General features: G+C 53.3%; 1 protein-coding gene across 1 annotated transcript in view; it reads left to right on the forward strand.

Annotated features, from left to right (window-relative positions):
* PRKAG2 (protein kinase AMP-activated non-catalytic subunit gamma 2) overlaps positions 1–18567 on the forward strand; it is a 237386-nt gene that overhangs the window by 188794 nt on the left and 30025 nt on the right. Inside the window, exon 6 of the mRNA XM_029954381.1 lies at positions 830–917. Within this exon, the coding sequence (XP_029810241.1) occupies positions 830–917 (88 nt within the window). The remainder of the gene's footprint in view (positions 1–829; positions 918–18567) is intronic.

An 18567-nucleotide genomic window follows, 5' to 3' on the forward strand; every position in this document is an offset into this window, starting at 1 on the left:
GCAGTGGCCCGCGCGTGCCGCTCCGGGGCTGGCAGCCCGGCCGCGGTTCGGGAGGGGGGCCCCCCCGAACCCCGGCCGTCCGCCCCGGGGGGCGGCCCTTTTGTCCTTAGCAGCCCGGCCGGGGGCAGAGCCAGGTGTCATGCAGCTGTGATCGTAACGCTGCCGTGCACGGAGAGGTGGCCCCCGAACTACGTCGGTGGCCCGTACCTCAGAATAACGCACACCGGTTCCCTTCCCTGTGTTTCCGAAAACACCCCCATCAGGGTGTGTCTTCGGGTTCACGGGGAAAGTTCTATAGGAAAGCCAGAAGCGGCTTCGGGAATCGGTTTTGAGTTCCGGCGACCCTGTCACTCCGTCATTTCTGTCGCCTCTTCTGTCCCTCCCTGTTTTCCTCTGACTCACCTGGGTCTGGCAGAGAAGCTGGGAAAACGTGAAGGGGGTGCGTGTGTTCTCCGGCCGAACTGGCATTTAACACGGGATACGAAGAGCTTTCACCTGGATTTTATTTTGAAACTGTTAAAACGCAAAGGGCGGAAAGCGTGTTCTCTGCCAAAATTAGTACTGAAGATGAGCTCAGAGTCGGAAAAGAACTTGGAAGGAGATGCTTGACAGTTTGAGGAATTGAATTTAAAAGAAGTCCACGCGCTCTCCTGTGTGCTTGCGTTATTTATTCAGTGACTTCTCTTTTCCGCAAGAGGATTGATAGACTGAAGCTCCCAGAACAAAGAATGTGCCATGTGGATGGTGTGCCGTGTGCCAACTTTACTTTAATACTTTGGTCATTTACAGCCAGGCGATTGCTTAAATAAGCACGTACGGCCGATATGAGAATGTGAACCAGATCGTATTGGGCGGGTACCTACATTCATTTTCTGTTTTAGATTCCCTGCAGCATTCCACAAGCATGTTACTAGAAGGTAATGCATGCGTAGTAATTATCATTAGAAGTCTGCATCCATATTTATTATTAATGAGCAGTTACGTGATACGTTTCAGAATCTTCCTGGGGCTTAATATGTATTTTCTGCTACTGAAAAATGATCCAGTATCTTAAATCGAATCCACCTCCTTACTCATCAGTTCCGTGTCCCAGGGTCAAACTTTGACCACTGCCTACAGAACAATAAATATGGTGTGCACCTCCCTTTCCGTTAAGATTTCGAGTGTCTAAATTGTAGGGGTTTTCTTTGCCCCTGATAGCAGTAAAGCGAGGGTCTGTTGCATTTCAGCTTTCTGCAGATTCACGTGTGGGCCAGAGGAAAGTGGAGAGCAGGTGCATTAGAGACGCCGCAGTTAGGGTTAAGGACCTAGACCCAGCTTCACATCTCAGCGCCATTTCTTGCTCAGCGCTGTGACTTAGGACAAGTTTCTGAGGTTCTGTGCTGCGCTTTCCCTGTTTGTCACATGGAGCTCATAGCAGGGTGTTTTGAGGGTTAAATGAGATAATTTGTGTAGTGGTATTTAGTACAGGATAAACCCATAGTAAGTACTGTGGAAATGTTAACTATTTTTTTTTTAATGCCAGTAACCGTTAAACTGAATTCTTGGACTTTTTAAGGCTTTTATTGGTGAGTCTTAACATGGAGACTGTTCTCAGCCTGGGTTTGATGCGGGGGGAGTTCTTGAGATTTATTGATTTAATTATGTTGGGTTTCTTGAGGCGGATCTACAGGCCCTGTTCCTTTTGCATTGTTTCTGCCAGCAGAATGAATACGGAGTATTAAACCTAGGCACTAAGAAATGGGATTTCCTGTTTTCGCCCATCTATTTTTATCTATATTGCTGTCATTACTTTAAAGCATGCCGAATCCCACAAATAACCCTGTCAAACTTTTCCAGGTTTTTAAGAAGGCAGAATGTTAAGCACTTGCTTGGAAGCCCTTAGCAGAGCTGGAAGAAGAAATCGTGTTGGCGTCGTTGTCTAAAATGCTGCTTTGTTTCTTTGGAACTTGCTATTGCTTATTCATCCATAGTATGGAAAAACTGAGTATCAAGCAGAGTCTTACATGTATTTGCGGGCGTGGGGAAGGTCCTCCGGTTTGGGCCAGCACACCCTTAAATATCCTGTGAACTAGGTGTTCGCAGCCTCCCTCGTCCATAGCTGTTGAATCGATCCCCATTTAATCTTTAAACTTCTTTCTTGGGGCACCTGGGTGACTCGCCGAATAAGCGTCCATCCCACCCTTGATTTCAGCTCAGGTCATGATCTCATGGTGCGTGAGTTTGAGCCCCCCCGTTGGGCTCTGCACAGACAGTGCGGAGCCTCCTTGGGATTCTCGGTCTCTCTCTCTCTCTCCCTCTCTGCGCCCTCCCCCCCCCACTGGCACAGCCAATCTCTCTCAAAACAAATAAAGTTAAAAATTTTGAACTTCCTTCTTAACCATTAATGTCGTTTCTGCCTTGCTCTCTGGGTGTGTTACTTAGACGGAGGTGCGTTCCGTATACACAGAAACACAGGATGACTCATATTTTTCTCACCAAGTCCTTTTCTATTTCCTAATAAACTATAACCAACACTGCATTGGCTAGCAGTGATTGGGGGGACACTGGTGAAGTTTAATCTCTTAAAATGTCATTTGCTTCTGGGAAGGAAGAAGAAGCCATCCGGTGACCTGCAGTACCCGGGCGGGGGGCCAGGGTCATCTTTTGCCTGGATTCCGACCCCAGCGGCCTGCCCACTCTCTGCTGCCTGCCCTTCTTACCGTTAAATCCTGACAGAGGGGCTGCTCCTTTCCGGGAAGATCTTCGCCGCTGCCTTCCGTCTATATATAGGATGAGTGCGTGCCTCTCTTCATCTGCAGCCTCGCCGCCTCCTCCCCGCCGCACACGCCAGGGATTGGAGAGCTGTCTGGGCCGGGAATCACCCCAGATCTTAAGGGGGACATTCATTCTGCGGGTCGGGGTGGGACTTGAGGGGCTGCATTCCTGCCTGGCGTCCAGGGGCTGCTGCTGCTTCCTAGACCCCTCTGAGTAGCAAGGCTCTGGAACAGATATGGGCAAACTTTTTCTGGAAAGGGCCAGATGGTCCCTGTCTCCATCTCTACCACTACGACTCAGCGGCTGAAGCCCTAACAGCCCAACAGGCTGTGCCCCAGGGAGACTTCATTTAAAAAAAAAAAAAAAACAGGCCGGATTTGGCTCCCAGTGTGCCCCCCTCGTGGTCTCTTGGCCTCCCAGTGTTCCATCACCGTGACCGCAAGGCCTTCTCTTCCTCCCTGTCTGGCCTCCCAGCCCGTCGGCTCTACCCAGATCTTGCTTCCACTTCGAGGCCGTCCCCTAAATCCCTTCTGGGGCTCCCTTCGCAGCCCATCTTGCTGTTCCCCGTGCCCGATGTGGCTGGCACACAGTAGGTGTTCAGCAGCGTCGGAATCTTAGTAGGCATCTCAGTGAATGTCACTCCACAGGAGTGTTGGGAGGACCGGGCGGCTCTGAGCAGGCAGGGGGGTGAGGACACTGCCCCCGTAGCAATCGATTTACGTGTTTGCTTTTCACGTTTTCTATTCATGGGTCAGTCACGTTCATGTCTGTTTTCATCAGCATGAACTGTCTTGAACGCAGTTCATGGCAGGACCAAGCACAAGCACTTAGTAGGGACCTAAACACAGCCCGCGGATGCTTTCTGGGGTAGATCAGTACCCGAAATTCAGTCGCGATCCGTCAGTCTATACTTCGGACGCTGCTGTGAGAATCGGACAGCCCCTTGGGGTTTCTCTGTTCTCTCCTGGCTCCCCTCCTGTCCCTTCCGCTGTCACAGACTCTCCCGGTATTTCAGGGTCTCGGTATTTCAGGATCTTGGTGACTTGTTGTCACACCCTCTTATCACTTGGCTGGCTCTCCAGCTGGCTTCTCCCCTCTGCCCTCACCATCTGCCCCTCCCTGACCCCAGACCATCCCTGCTGGCCGTCTTCACCCCCACAGCCTCCTCCAAACTGTTATCTTTTCAGAACTCCCCTCCAACTCGTTTTTCCTGCAAGGCTGGCCAACCTCATCTACACTGATCAAAAATATGTAAGAAAAAAAGGGGTCACTTTTTTGTTTTTAGGACGGAAGGCATCATGTGTCCGTCAGGAATCTCAGAACCAGGCCCGTTTGAGTGAAGCAGCTGGAGCCTGAGCGCATCGCTCGCTTGGGGCTTTGCAGCTTGTTTCGTTTTGTTTCGTTGTGTGTTTTCTGCATAAAACCGGGCCTGCACTTGGTGAACCTGAACTTCTCCTAATTCAAAAATGCCGCCTGAAGCAACTAGCAGCCGCTCTATAAACTAACTGAACCAAAGCTTGGCGCTCACTCAAACTCATTCATTCTTTTTTGTTTTTCAAGTTTTCATTTATCTTTGAGAGACAGAAAGCAAGCAGGGAAGGGCAGAGAGAGGAGGAGACACAGGATCTGAAGCAGGCTCCAGGCTCCGAGCTGTCAGCACAGAGCCTGAACCGGGACTCAAACCCATGAACCGTCAGATCATGACCTGAGCCGAAGTCGGACACTTAACCGACTGGGCCACCCAGGCGCCCCTCAAATTCATTATTTCTTAACTGGGGGAGCAAAGTGAGCAAAGATTGGTTCTTGTCAGGGGCCAAAAGTCTTAGATATCACAGCGGTTCGTGGCTCTCCAAAGGGCCACATTACCTGAGTGGATATACAGTATTTCTGTGTATTAGAGTTTCATGGGAGGAGGGGGATATGAAAAGTTTCAGAGGGGGTTGGGCAGTGAAAAGTTGGAGAAACACTGCTCTGACTTCAGGGGAATTGTCTTTCTGTGTTTTGGGGTGACCTGTCAGAGCACCCCCTCATCACCGGCAGTGGGGCTCAGCCAAGTCAGATGTTGGCTTGAATGTGAACAGTGCTGCCCCCTGGCGGTGGAGAGGTCCTGTGACAGGTTTGTAGACACCCCCTCCCACCTCTGCTCCGTAATGATTAGGAGATTGTTCTAGATTATTGGAAGGCTCTGATAATCTATCATCCAAAGTCTGTGCTTCCCTACTGTTTGCATACTCTTATTAGACGAAGAGATTTTCTCTTAATTATAAAAGTAGTTACAATTTTATGAAATATTTACAATCGATGTTTTTTTCCTTGGGGCACCTGGGCGGCTCGGTCCGTTGAGCGTCCAACTCTCTTGGTCTCGGCTCAGGTCGTGATCTCACGGTTTGTGAGTTTGAGCCCCAAGTCGGGCTCTGTGCTGACAGCCTGGAGCCCACTGGGATTCTGTCTCTCCCTCTCTCTCTGCCCCTCCCCTGTAATTGGGCTCACATGAATGTTTGCTCACGCTCCCTCAAAATAAATAAACTTAAAAATTTTTTTTCTTCCTTAGCTGACCCCATATTTAAAATCTCACCATATTTAATAAGTTTTAGGTATACGTTGTAATGTCTCCGAAGTCAGGCTCTGGCTTCACATCTGATGGTATCTTAGACTGGATGAGATAGAACGCTGTCTTGTGGCCGGGGGAGGTGTCAGCACCGGAAGTGGAGAGATCCCGACAATCTGAGATGGAGAGGGGAGAGCACAGCGGACGTGGGGTATTCGAAACTGGGATCTGATGGCGGGGCCTCACAAGCAACTTCCGGAAAGTCCCTAGGACTCGAGGCAGCAGTCTGGGCCTCTCCATGAATGACTGGTCTCCATGACCTTCCATCTCAAGACCGACTTTGTCTGTCCTCAGTGGCACTCAGCTCCAACCCCACCAGTCAGGCCGCAGTCCAGACCCATGATTCAAACAGTGGCCCAGATGATCCAATCTGCAGCTCTGCCTGGGCTGCAGAGTCCCTGAAAGATGTTATACCGGGATCCCTGCGACTTTTTAAGTTTACTTATTTATTCTGAAAGAGAGAGAGAGAGAGAGAGAGAGCGCGCGCGCGAGCGCACTGTCAGCATGGAGCCCGACGTGGGGCTCAAACTCACGGACCGGACCGTGCGATCATGACCTGAGCTGAAATCAGGAGTCGGGTGCTTAACCAACTGAGCCACCCAGAGGCCCCTCGCCTGCGGGTTTTAAAGTGCAAAAACTCGATATTACAGAGCACTTGGAGTTGAGTCGAAAGAAGTGAGAAGATTGTGCGTTATCGGTATTCGTAGTTCTCCTCGCCGGCACGGATGGAGTGCGCTGAGCTCCGTCCTAAGTGTCCACGTTTATCTGATCCTCAAAACAGCCTTGAGAGGTCAATTTTTTGTCATCCCTATTTTATTTTACTTTATATTTTATTTTGTATATTATATTTATTTTATTTTATAGTTTATTATCAAGTGCTCTTCCCCACGAGTGTCCTCCTCCATGCCCATCACCTTCTTCCCCTTTCCCCCTCCCCCTTCAGCCCTCAGTCTGTTCTCAGTATTCAAGAGTCTCTCATGATTTGCCTCCCTCCCTCTCCCTCTTTTTCCCCCTTCCCCTCCCCATGGTCCTCTGTTAGGTTTGTCGTGTTAGACCTATGAGTGAAAACACGTTGTCATCCCTGTTTTATAGAGGAAGAAATCCAGAAAGTAGGAGGCTAAATCATTGCCACAGGGACCCACGTGGGAAGCTGGCGCACCAGTTTTCAAATGCAGCCCTGTGCTCTGAGCCTGGGTGCTTTTTTCTTTTTAATGTTTTATTTAATTTTAAGAGAGAAAGAGACCGCATGAGCAGGGAAGGGGCAGAGAGAGAGGGAGACACAGAATCTGAAGCAGGCTCCAGGCTCTGAGCTGTCAGCACACAGCCCGACGTGGGGCTTGAACCCACGAACTGAGCCCGGGTGCTTAACCAGTGCAGAATTCTCTTACTCAGAAACCCTCTACGTTTTCCCACCTCCAGCACATTCCGCCTGAGTCACAAGACCGTTGCCAGGGGCTATGAACTGCAGGGGCCACCCATCGGGCCCTTTCTCACCTTGAACTTTAGTCACCATCCACAAAGGTGGCCTCGGCTCAGACGTACCAACAGCCCCCTCGTGGCCACCTCGCCTCTGGCTCTTGGTCTCTCCTCCGTGAGCCTGACTCTCCTCTCCTGAGTGTGGGATGTTGAACTTGCTCCTGGCCCTGCCCAGTGCCTACCCGCCTTCTTGTCCCCAGCCTTGCTCTCTGTCATCACATCACTTACCTCGGGGCCTGATGCCCAGTGTTTTAATCCCATGTGCTTAGGGGCGCCTGGGTGGCTCAGTCGGTGAAGGGTCCGACTCCTGATTGCGGCTCAGGTCGTGATCTCAGGGTTGTGAGATCGAGCCCCACATCGGGCTCAATGCTCTGCTCCGAGTGTGAATCCTGCTTAAGAGCCTCTGTCTCTGCCCCACAGCCCATGCTCTTTCTCAAAAGAAAGTCTTTTTAAAAAATTAAAAACTAAAAATGTCATCCCATGCGTTTCATTGGCACGGTGCTTAATCCCCGATGATGGGCAGACACCTCAGCCACGTCTGTCCTGAGTTCACGGTTGCCTGCTGGGCGCCTCTGCCCACTTCGCCCCCTGGCCTCCGGCGCCCCCTCCTCCCTGGCCGCCAGATTCAGTACCTGGCATCCGTCCGCCCAGTTGCCGTTTTAACGGGAGCGATGCCATAGCTGGCTCCCCCGCATCCTGGTGACGGAGCCCTCCGACCGTTGCCAGTGCCTGTCACTTGTGCCGTCCCTCGGGGCCGGGCTGTCCGTGTCGCTGCTGAGCTGGTAAGCAGCCGGCTCTCTCCCAGCATCTGCTCCCCCTCCAGTCAAGTTCAGCTGCACGAGGCCCGTCCATCCCGAGCTCGAAAGCCCTCAGCGATGCCCCTTTGCCCGCAGGCTGGAGCCCAGGTTTCCTGCCCCGCTCTCCGCCACCCCTGGTGCCCACCCCCTCCTGCCCCTCCTTGCGTGTCTGTGCTCTGCGCCCCCTGGACCCGTCCCGGCCGCCCTGCCTCGACCTCCCGGGCCGCGCCCCCTCCCTGGGCTCCCATCTGCTCGTTTCCTTCGAGTCTCAGCCCACACGTCACTTCCCTGGAGAAGCCTTTCCGAAAGCCCCAGACAGGACTTCACGTGCCCTCTCTCAATGTCCCAGGGTGGATACGGGCTCTAAAGGAGAAACGCATTTACTCGTGTTCGTCACTGGTGAGCCCTGTGAGGCTGGGCCCTGGAAATGTCACATTTGCCGTGTTTCAAAGATGCTGCAGTGAAGACGACTTCGTTTCCAGTCAGTGTGTGTTCCACACGGGAGGAGCTTCGAGCACTACGGTGGCACAATAGCTACATGTTCCAGAAAATGTTCTTTCTAGAACGCTTTAGGGTTCTAGAGAAATAAGGTGTTCCTGGGAAAGGCACTCCATGGAAATCCACCTGCCAAGTTGCCGCACACCAATCACAGAGTAGTGACAGGTGGGGGCGTGCGGGGACGCGGAGGACCCGTCACAGAACCTGGCCCCCCAGGAAGACGTCTCTCGGATCCGGATCCCTGCTCTGTGGCTGCAGCCGCACTGGCGCTGACGTCAGGGGAAAGAAGCCTCGCTCACCTCTGATGGGAAATGGGGAGGCAGCTCCGAGGAGGAGACGACTAATTTGGGGACCTTTGGGTGGACGTTTTGTCACTCCTTCATCTGTTCAGCTTGCTGCCGCTCCCCCGCTCTGAGCTGTTTCCTGTGAATCAGCATTTATGGGACCAGCTGATTCCCCGTCAGACGCTGGTCATTTGGAACTAACAGCAAGCCGCGGCCGGTCGTGTCTTACGGACTGCACGTGCCGTGAGCACCTCCTCAGGGATGCGCACATCTGCATCCTGAGCGCCGACTGACCCCGTGTTGGCTGTCCCCTGCCCTGCGCACCTCCCCAGCTTTGGAGCGCGTGCGAGCCCTGCCCCCCCCCCCCCGAGTTGCATATGTGGTCTGTGTCCTAGTCCCGAGGGCACGGGTCAGAGCCAGCTTGGAGTCCCGTCCCCAGCACCTGCTGGCTGCGAGACATCAGGCCAGTTACTCCCAGCTTCCGTTTCTTCGTCTGTAACTGGGACAGACTAGCAGCCTTCAGCTAATAGGATTATATGTGGATTAGGTAACAGGAACGTAGCATTTGCTGCCCCGCCTGCTGGGCAGGACAGTCCCCCCACAGGTACAGCCAAGGTGGCAGCCCCGGGAGGGCCCAAGAGGCAGCGGGAACGGAGAGGTCGAGGTCACCGTGGTGCGTCGTCCGGGGGTGACAGTTTACGCAGCCACAGTTCTAGCCCGTCGGCAGCATTTGGGGCTGGGTAGTGGACCGTCCCCGTACCTCAGAGCCACCCTGCAGGAGGACAGCGTTATCCCCACTGGACGAGTGAAGAAATGCCAGCGCTTGCCCAAGGGCCACCCAAGGTGGCGGCAGTCCTCGCCTGGGTTTGGGCTAGCTCGGCCCTGTTCCAGCTTCCATGCCCAGCCCGCCGGGCCCGCGGTCCCTGTGGGAGACGGCCCGCCTGAGGGGAGCCCCAACGCCCAGGGCCCATCAAAGGGGCTTCTGTTGGCATCCCCCTCTGCAGACTTTGTGCGGCGGTGGGGGAGGCGGAGGCCCCGACAGGAGGACCCACTGGACCGCTGGGTCCCCCAGGCGTGTGCACATCCGTGGACAAACGTGTGAGCTGCAGCAGAGGGGGCCTGAACCGCAGACTGCAGGGCGCTCTGGGCCTCGGCTCACCTCCCCGAGCTGGGCGCCCTACCTGGGACCCGGCGTGACTGGTCGGGCACCCTTGTCCATCTCGTTTCCCTTGTGAAGTCTTGCTGAAGTAACAGCAGTCGATGAAGTCGAGTACAAAGACACAGTCTTGCTCAATCAAACCGGAAGCTCAGTTCTTGGAAAAGAGCAAAGAAGTGGGTAAACCTTTGTCAGATCTGTTCAAGAATGTAAAGAAAGAGAGGGAGAAAGAGAGAGAGAGAGAGAGATGGAGAGAAAGAGAGAGTGTGCATGCACATGAGCAGGGAAGGGGGAGAGAAAGAGGGAGAGAGAGAACCCAAGCAGGCTGCAGGCTGTCAGCACAGAGCCCAGTGTGGGACTCATACTCACAAACCATGAGATCATGACCTGAGCTGAGATCAAGAGTCAGACACTTAAAGGACAGAGCCACCCAGGCGCCCCAAGGCTGAGGACTTTTATTTAAAAAAACAAAAAACAGCTATAGTATATATATATATATATACTATATATAGTTCAGCTATATATATATATATAGTTCATCTATTTAAAGTGTACAATCTAACAAAAAAAATTTTTTTTAATGTTTGTTTATTTTTGAGAGACAGAGACAGTGCAAGCAGGAGAGGGTCAGAGAGAGAGGGAGATACAGAATCCAAAGACAGGCTCCAGCCTCTGAGCTGTCGGCACAGAGTCCAGTGCAGGGCTCGAACCCGTGAACCATGAGTTCTCTCTTTCTCTCTCTTTCTCTCCTTCTCTCTCTCTCTCTCTTTCTCTCTTTGTCTCTCCTCTCAAAATAAACTTGAGGCACCCAGGTGGCTCAGTCACTTAAGCGTCTGGCTCTTGGTTTTGGCTCAGGTCATGATCTCACGGTTCATGGGTTCGAGCCCCACGAGGGGTGGCACACTGGCCGCGCAGAGCCTGCTTGGGGTTCTGTCTCCCTCCCTCTGCCCCTCCCCCACTCACGCTGTCTCCGTGTCTCTCAAAATAAATACATAAACTTTAAATAAATAAACTTTTTAAAAAAAGTCCCACGCCTTCCCCCACCCTGCAGAGAGGGCCCAGTATTCAGCCTGTCAGCAGGTGCAATCTGCAAAACCTTCAAGGAACGATTACTGCGGAAGTTACTTGCATTATTTTAGGGCCTCGAAAAAGGTGGCAGCTTCCAAGCTCGCCCCATGAGGCCAGCTTTATCTCGACATCTAAACCAGCTGATGGCACGCAGAGAGGAAAACAGATGATTTCCCTGGCCTTGACCTCCTGCAGAAGTGTCAGCAGAAGGAGCCGCGGGCGCTGCGTTGGGATGTCCTGGAAACACAAGGAGACTGCCGCCTGTTAGCAAATCACCGAGGAGTTAACTTCAGCAGGTTAGAGGCGCGGAGCCTCCGGTCACCGCAGTAGATACTGAAATAGCGGTTGATACGTGTGTTTCTTTAACAAAATTCTTACTAAGCGAGAGAGAAGGAGACGCCTTTAAGTTGCCGGAAACACACCTGCGAAGCCTCTGGGCATCAGTGAGGGGATTCCTGGTGTTTTCTCCGTCTCGGGTCCCCCCCCCCCCCCCGTCAGCGCCTGGGACTCGGTCCCCCGTGAGCCCGCCTCGCCCTCCCCCTGCTGCAGCTTAACGACCTGCCTGAGCCCCAAGGACGGTGGGATGTCGGAGCAGGCGGGCGCTTCAGCCGTGTGGTTCCCAAAACTAAACAGGAAGCCGTTTTTGACAATGGTGGGGAGTCCCATAGGATTTCAAGGTCGTGGCTTTGTGACGTCTCTCGGGCAGCCAGTGTTGAACTTGCTGGGGAGGCCATGTGCCTTTAGCTGCCCACGCTTTCTACCAAGTCTTTGACCGCCCTTCCCTGGAAGAGCTGACGCGGCCCCCCCACGGCGGGCTCGCACCGCCGGCAGGCACGAAGCCGGGTGCAAAGAGCAGGGAAAGAGAAATCTAATGCACTTCATTTATTTTACTACCTCATAACAAAACCAAGAGTCTAGTTCTTGTAAAGACCAATAACATGGGTCAACCTCACGCCTGTAAAATTATACTTAAGCTTTGACTTTGTTGATATTTGTGTTTCTGAGCACGTTAGGGAAACTGACATGCCCCTGGTCTTTCCCGTGTACTTCCACTGCCTCGTTCCCCATGTTTGCTTATTTCTTGCTCAGCTACTTTAAATGGTTCTCTAAGAAATAAGATACCATGCATATTGGTAAACTTGTGTTTCAAAATGTAGAAAAAAGGATAAAAGATGAATTTTTTAAACTAACATATTGGGGTGCCTGGATGGCTCAGTGGGTTAAGCGTCAGGCTTAAGGACGGGCCAGTCTCATGGTTTATGAGTTCGAGCCCCACGTCAGGCTTTGGGCTGACAGCTCAGAGCCTGGAACCTGTTTTGGATTCTGTGTCTCCCTCTCTGCTCCTCCCCTACTAACAGTCTATCTCTCTCTCTCAAAAATAAATATTGAAAAAACTTTTAGGAACACTTGGGTGCCTCAGTTGGTTAAACATCCAACTTTGGCTTAGGTCACGATTTCACAGCTTGTGGGTTTGAGCCCTGCATCCTGCTCTGTGCTGACAGCTCAGAGTCTGGAGGCCCGCTTTGGATTCTGTGTCTCCCTCTCTCCCTGTCTGCCCCTCTCCCTCCCTCCCTCCCCCCCCTCAAAAGTAAACATTGAAATTTTAAAAAAATTTTTAAATAAGAAAATGAAAAATACCAAAAAAGCGATATATTGGGGCACCTGGGTGGCTGTCAGTTGAGTGTCCACGTTCAGCTCAGGTCATGATCTCACAGCTCATGAGTTCGAGTCCCATGTCAGGCTTTGTGCTGACAGTGCAGAGCTTGGTTCAGATTCTTGGTCTCTCTCTCTCTCTCTCTCTCTCTCTCTCTCTCTCTCTCTCAAAAATAAACAAACATTTAAAAAATTAGAAGAAAAAGTAACGTTGATCTTTTGTGGAATTAGAATGAAAGCTCTGTATGCTAAGTTAAAATCGTGGAGATTGGAAATAAGGAGTTGGGGCCTTTTGTTCAGGATGTTTTTCAGCGAAGTTTGGGGTGATGTGTGGTTTTTGTTTCAAAATGCCATCGTCCGTGCGCACTTAGCTCTTTGAGACACAGTTTGGGTCTCTTACTGTGACCGGTGATGTTGCCAGAGGGCGGTGCTCATTCGTGGCCGACGAAGGAGGCGGGGTGTGGCCCTGCGTCAAGTGTGCGTGTCACCAGCCATGGCCAAGCCGGGCCTCTTCTCCGTGTAAGCTGGATAGCCTGCCCCCCGGGGACAGGCCGCCATCCCTTGGAGGGTCCCTGCCCTTCTGTCCCGTAGGCCCCCAGCCCCTGCGGCTCCGTGAGGTCCACCCTGGGACTGGCTGGCGGTTTCGTTTGCCAGGAGCATGCCGGCGGCTGGTTCAGCCAGGACCGCACACCGAGGGAGCAGTGGCGTCTCCTGTCCAGGCCGTCACTGTGACCCCTGACTTGCTGTCTGAAGAGTCCGCATGGTCGGCGGGCACATGGGCCCAGAGCTGGCAGAGGCGTCCTGCCTCAGCACGGTTGGGGGGCCGCTGTGTCTATGGAACCAGCCTCCGCTCCTTCCTCCCCCATCCCCGCTCCTGTGCCATCTGCGAACCACTCCCAGCCAGCCTTCCAGCACCTTCCACCTGCCCTTCATCATGCTCTCCTTCGGTGGGAGTCTCGCCTCGTTTAGACTGACGATCAGTGACGGCCCTCTTCCTTTCCCCCAGCTAAGGCTGGAGATGCCAAAGCAACACCCCATCTTAGAGTTCAGTTTTTACAGATGCTTTCTAAATTAAAATTCTATGTAAATTGGCTTTATAAAAAGTAATTTATGACTCTAGAGATGATCTCCGAAATGTGAGTGTCTCAAATTATTTTGCTGAATTTTCAGGTTTTTAAAATCTGTATATAATAATGTGGACATTTTAATGTCCTCTGCAGTTTTACTCACTTCAGCTACATTTTTTTGTCTAGTGGAATTAGAAAAGTTTCCATATAAACTACGATTGCAAACACTTTTCAAGCTTTAGATGAATGCTGTTACTCTTTAAAAAGAATTATATGGGGCACCTGGGTGACTCTGTCGGTTGAGCATCCGACTTCGGCTCAGGTCATGATCTCAGGTTCATGGGCTCGAGCCCCGCATTGAACTCTGTGCTGACAGCAAGCTCAGAGCCTGGAGCCTGCTTCAGATTGTGTGTCTCCCTCTCTCTCTGACCCTCCCCTGCTCGTGCTGCCTCTCTCTCTCTCTCAAAAATAAATAAAAAACAGAAAAAATTAAAAGAATCACATGGGACACTTCCATAGATGCGTAATTTCTGTGACAGAAACGTGCCTTTTCAACCCTTCGGTCTTATAAAGGTGTTTAAATAAATTTCTTTACTGCTAAATCTAGATTCACCAGTATTCTCTTACACTTTTCTTTACTGATAAATCTAGATTTCACGAGTATTCTTTTATACTTGGGTGCTTTGGGGGTGCCTGGGCGGCTCGGTCAGTTAAGCGTCCGACTTCGGCTCAGGTCATGGTCTTGTGGTCTGTGGGTTCGAGCCCCGCGTCGGGCTCTGTGCTGACCCCTCCTGGGAACTTGCTGGGGGCCCGTCTGGTGCCTTAGAAAGCTAGAGTCTAAACTAACTTCAGCACAAGGTGTACGGCACTCCAGAAGTGTGCATTCCTCACAGATCACAAATGGGAATGTCAAAACGAGTCATTACTTCCGACTCGAGGGCTTCTCGGAAGGTGTTCCGGGTCCTTGAACTGAGCTTTGGGGCTGCGTTAGTTTCCCGAGGCCCCGGCACAAACAGCAGCTTAGAGCAGAAGAACTGTATTCGAGGTGATCATTATTCCTCTCAGCTGCTAGGCGCCCCCCGGTCCCCCCCTCCTCGGTCCCTGGTGGCCCTCGGCTCGTGGCTGCATCACTCAGCATCTGCCTCGTCCTCCGTGGCCGCCTCTGTCTGTGTCTGTTCTCTGTATTTTGTAGATGTTGGTGGTTGGGTTTAGGGCCCGGCCCCATCCAGGCCGGTCTCCTCTCCGGATCCTTACAGTAATTTCACCTGCAGAGACCCTTCCTCCGGGCATGAAGCCTCATTCTGATGCTCCACGTGGGCACAGATTTCAGGGAGCAGCTATTCCGCTACCGAAAGGCAGGTGGGATTTCCGTAGGGCATAACTGGATGGCACGCACAGAGCAGGCAGGGACCCGAGGGGCACAACCCCAGGTCAGACTTCCCCAGATGTCACAAAACCCTTTGGAAGGGAAGTGTCCGTGCCACCTGAGAGTGGACGGTCCCCGGGGGGTGTGGGCGGAGAGGAGGCCAGGGGGACAGACGGGGTCTCAGGGGTTCCCTTCAGCAGCGGTGGGGTAGCGCGTCCTGGAGGAGGGGTCCTTTCTGACCCAGTAGCTCAAGCGCCAGTGTGACACTCCGTGATTCGACTCCCATGCAGGGGCGGCCTGGACGGCAGGAGCAGGGGTGAGGGACGACGCACCAATGGCATCGCTCGCCTGCGGGCAGTGCGAGTTTGAACGCCTTGCATTCTCGCAAATTCTAATCACGCATTCCAGGCGCCTGTTCTTGTTGAGTGGTTCTGGGGTTTTGGTTTTCTTTTTAGTTTAACACATTCCACATTCTTCTTACTGTCTATTTCATTGCATCTCTTTCTTCAGTTGCGATTTGAGACTTCAAAATAGTGTAATTAGTACAGGTGGTGCCGCCGATCGTCAGAAAGTGAGTGGAGGGAGACTGTGACATTTTATAATAGTCACTTTGTTTTCCTAAGGTAAAATACGAATACTTCTGTTACTGATGTTGTTTTATCGCAACAGTAATAATCTAGCCTCATTATAGACCCGAACAGATTCTGTCATAACATGTTTTACGTATTTAACACTTGCTTCCTTTGGCCGAGCTGCTTCTGTGAGAAAAAAAATGTTTGGCCGCCTGGGCGGCTCTCAGCCAGTTGAGTGTCCGACTCTTGATCTCGGCTCAGGTCATGATCTTACAGTTTGTGAGTTCAGGCCCCATGTTGGGCTCTGTGCTGACGGCCTGGAGTCTGCTTGGGATTCCTCCTCTCTCTCTCAAAATAAATAAATTTAATAAAAAATAAATAACAATTTTTTAAATGTCGTAGGTCCTCCTCAAAACCCGTGCTCCCAGTCGAATTGTGAGGAGCACGTCGGACATGCCAGTCAAGGGCTTCCCCCCAGGCGCCTCCCGGGTCCCCCAAGACCATCCAGAGGAGGAAGGTCCGGGACACCGCCTCTGCAGGAGGCGCCTGAGGAGCCAGGGCTGAGTGTCCCGAGCTGTCCTGAGGACCAAGCCCTGGGTCCTACCGCGTACTGCACGGGCTTCCGGTGACAGTTTGTGCGTTGTGATCTCACCAACTCGTGGATGGTCCCGGAAGCACCCTGCTGATGAAAGATGCTGGTGACAGGGAAACGCGTCTCTCCCATCGTGGAGGCCGTGGAGCCCCTGTCACACACCCTCCGCTGGCCAAGGACACGCACACGGAGACCTCGGTGAGCCCAGCTCCCCACAAGTTCCCAGCTGACCTGGAAGCCGGGCGTGTGAGCAGGGAAGGCCCGGTGCCACCTGCGGGAGGTCAGAGCCGGGCCAGAAGGCTGTCTGGACTTGGAGGGTGCGCCCCAGCCTCGCACGGATCCACCAGCGGGGGTGGGTGCCCGCCGCCTTCCTGACCCTTCCTCATGCGGTACAGGCTCCTAAGTCAGAGCACGAAGTGAAGGCTGTGAATCCCTACTGATACACACAGGTGGACGGAAAGTTCCATCCAGAAGAATTCTAAGTAGTTTATGTAGACGGCCTCCCCTCAAGGAGGTGGCTCGTAACTCCTGACCCTCTGAGTACGGACTGCGCATCCAGACTCCCTGGAAAAGGCTGCCGTGTGGACGGAGGAGAGAGTGACTGCCGTAGAGAAACCCGACCGGCGCTGCCTGAGCCCGGGGGGACGTCACGCCGTCGCTGTGGCGGGGCGAGATGGCACCTACCTCGGGGTCGTCTTCCCAAAACACACAACCCGGAGACCGAGGTCATGAGGGAAGCGCCGTGCAAATCCTAACCGACCCGCTCTGGGGGAACACATGGGGACCGAGTAAGATCCTGGTCATTCAGAGAAGTGGTCGCCCCAGAAGGAGAATATTCCAGCTACACGATCGCTGAGAATGGTGAGCTATCAGGTGGAGGTCGGTGCACCTTCGGAGCCGGGGGCGGTTAGGTTTCCTTGCCTTGCCGACGCCCGGTGGGCTGCGTGCCCGCGTGATCTTACGAGGTCTGGGTGTCTCCTGCCACACGGCGTCTCTCCGGGTGCCCCCTTCTCCACCAGCGTGCGAGCGTGGGGGGCAGAGAGGCGCCTGTGCTCACCTTTGTGTCTCAACACCAGGGGCACAGGGTATGGACCGTAGCACGCACATCAGGCGTGCGTGCGTGAGTTCTTGGAGCTGCGGAGTTGTCTTGAGAAGTGGTGGAGTCTTGGACATGGACCTGACTCCGCTTTGCTTCCTTCCTAAGGGCCGACTTTAGGCCGGTTCCTCAGCTGCCCGTCCCCTTAGTCTGCTCATGTGTGGAGTGAAGAAATTAAGGCATGTCCTCTCCGAGTCGGTCCGTAAACTTAAGGAGGTGATGTATTGCAGCACCGAGGATGCAATGTAAAACGCTTGGCCTGCGCAGGCCACTCAGGTGTTCACCTCAGATGAGGTGAATACTCAAATGTCCGCCTATTCCATGCATAATTTGGCATCTGAGGCTGGCTTGAAATTGGACAAGGAAAGGTAGAGAACGATGTTGAAGTGAAAGCAGAACGGACGGACAGAGTGAGATTCAGTATGGCAGGAGACTTGTCAGGTTCTGCCTGCCTGGCGTGAAGACAGGAAGCAGGAGAACAGAGAAGCCGGACCACGACGCCGGACTAGTCCACGCACAGGAGGGGGGCTGCTTGAGAAGCGACCTGGCCAGGAGCCGACGGGAACGGTAGGGTGTGAAGTATGGTGCCCGGGAGAGACCAGGAGTGGACACGGATTTGGGGGCATTCACGTGGTTTGTCATGAAACTGGCAAACCAGGCAGCGTAAAGCGAGCGTTTATGATGTAGGAAATACAAAGAATACCAAGGGCTCCTTCCCACAGCCGAGGAACTCGGTCAGGGTCACGCTGCTGAACACTTCGTTTTGGTAATTGCTAACCACAATAAAGTAAATGTTTCCCCCCGTGGGCTTCATCTTCCCCAGATACACAGGTCCGCGTGGGCTCAGTGAAGTTGTCACAGAAGTCCCTTGGCGGTAGTCTCCTTAGAGCTGAACCGTGGTGACAGGTCAGGAGCGAGGCCACTGCAGGCGGGGACGGTGGGCCATCCCCTCGTCTGAGAACTCGGCTTTGGAATCTAGAGGCGTCCGGGTCCAAGTTCCGGATCCACAACCTCCTAGTCGTGTCCTCGAGCTAAGCTCAAGTGCGGGAGGATCTCACGGGGCCAAGAAGAGATGGGCAGGGTACTGAAGACCCAGGAGACGGTGGGTGAGGGTCCCGTGGAAGAAGAGGGCTTCGAACTTCAGAGGGACTAAGAGAAGAGCTCTCGGCCACGGGGACACCGGGGCGCGGGCACTTGGCAGGTGAGGTCGGGAGCCGGAGGGTGCACCTTTCAGGCCGAGGCCCCTAGGATTTTGTCTTTTCTGAAAGCTGTTGGAGCATTTGCAGCCGGAGGGTGATGTGATCAAATCCAGTCTGAGCGCAGTGTGGGCCGCTGGTGAAGAGAGCGAGATTGAAAGCAGAGAGACCCGTCAGGAAGTTGGGGCATTTCTCGGATCCGGGCCCGCAGCCATGGCGGTGGAGCCGCGTGGACGGGTGGAGGAGACATTTGTGGCACACTCTGCAGCGCGTCGTGACAAACGGGTGAGGGTGGAGGAGGCGGTGGGACGAGGAGGAAGCCCAGGTTTCTGCATCGTGGTTGGATGGTGGTGGCGGGCAGTTCACATGTAAGTGTGCCGT

Source organism: Suricata suricatta, chromosome 2 (assembly GCF_006229205.1).
Source record: "Suricata suricatta isolate VVHF042 chromosome 2, meerkat_22Aug2017_6uvM2_HiC, whole genome shotgun sequence".
NCBI classification, from domain to species: domain Eukaryota; kingdom Metazoa; phylum Chordata; class Mammalia; order Carnivora; family Herpestidae; genus Suricata; species Suricata suricatta.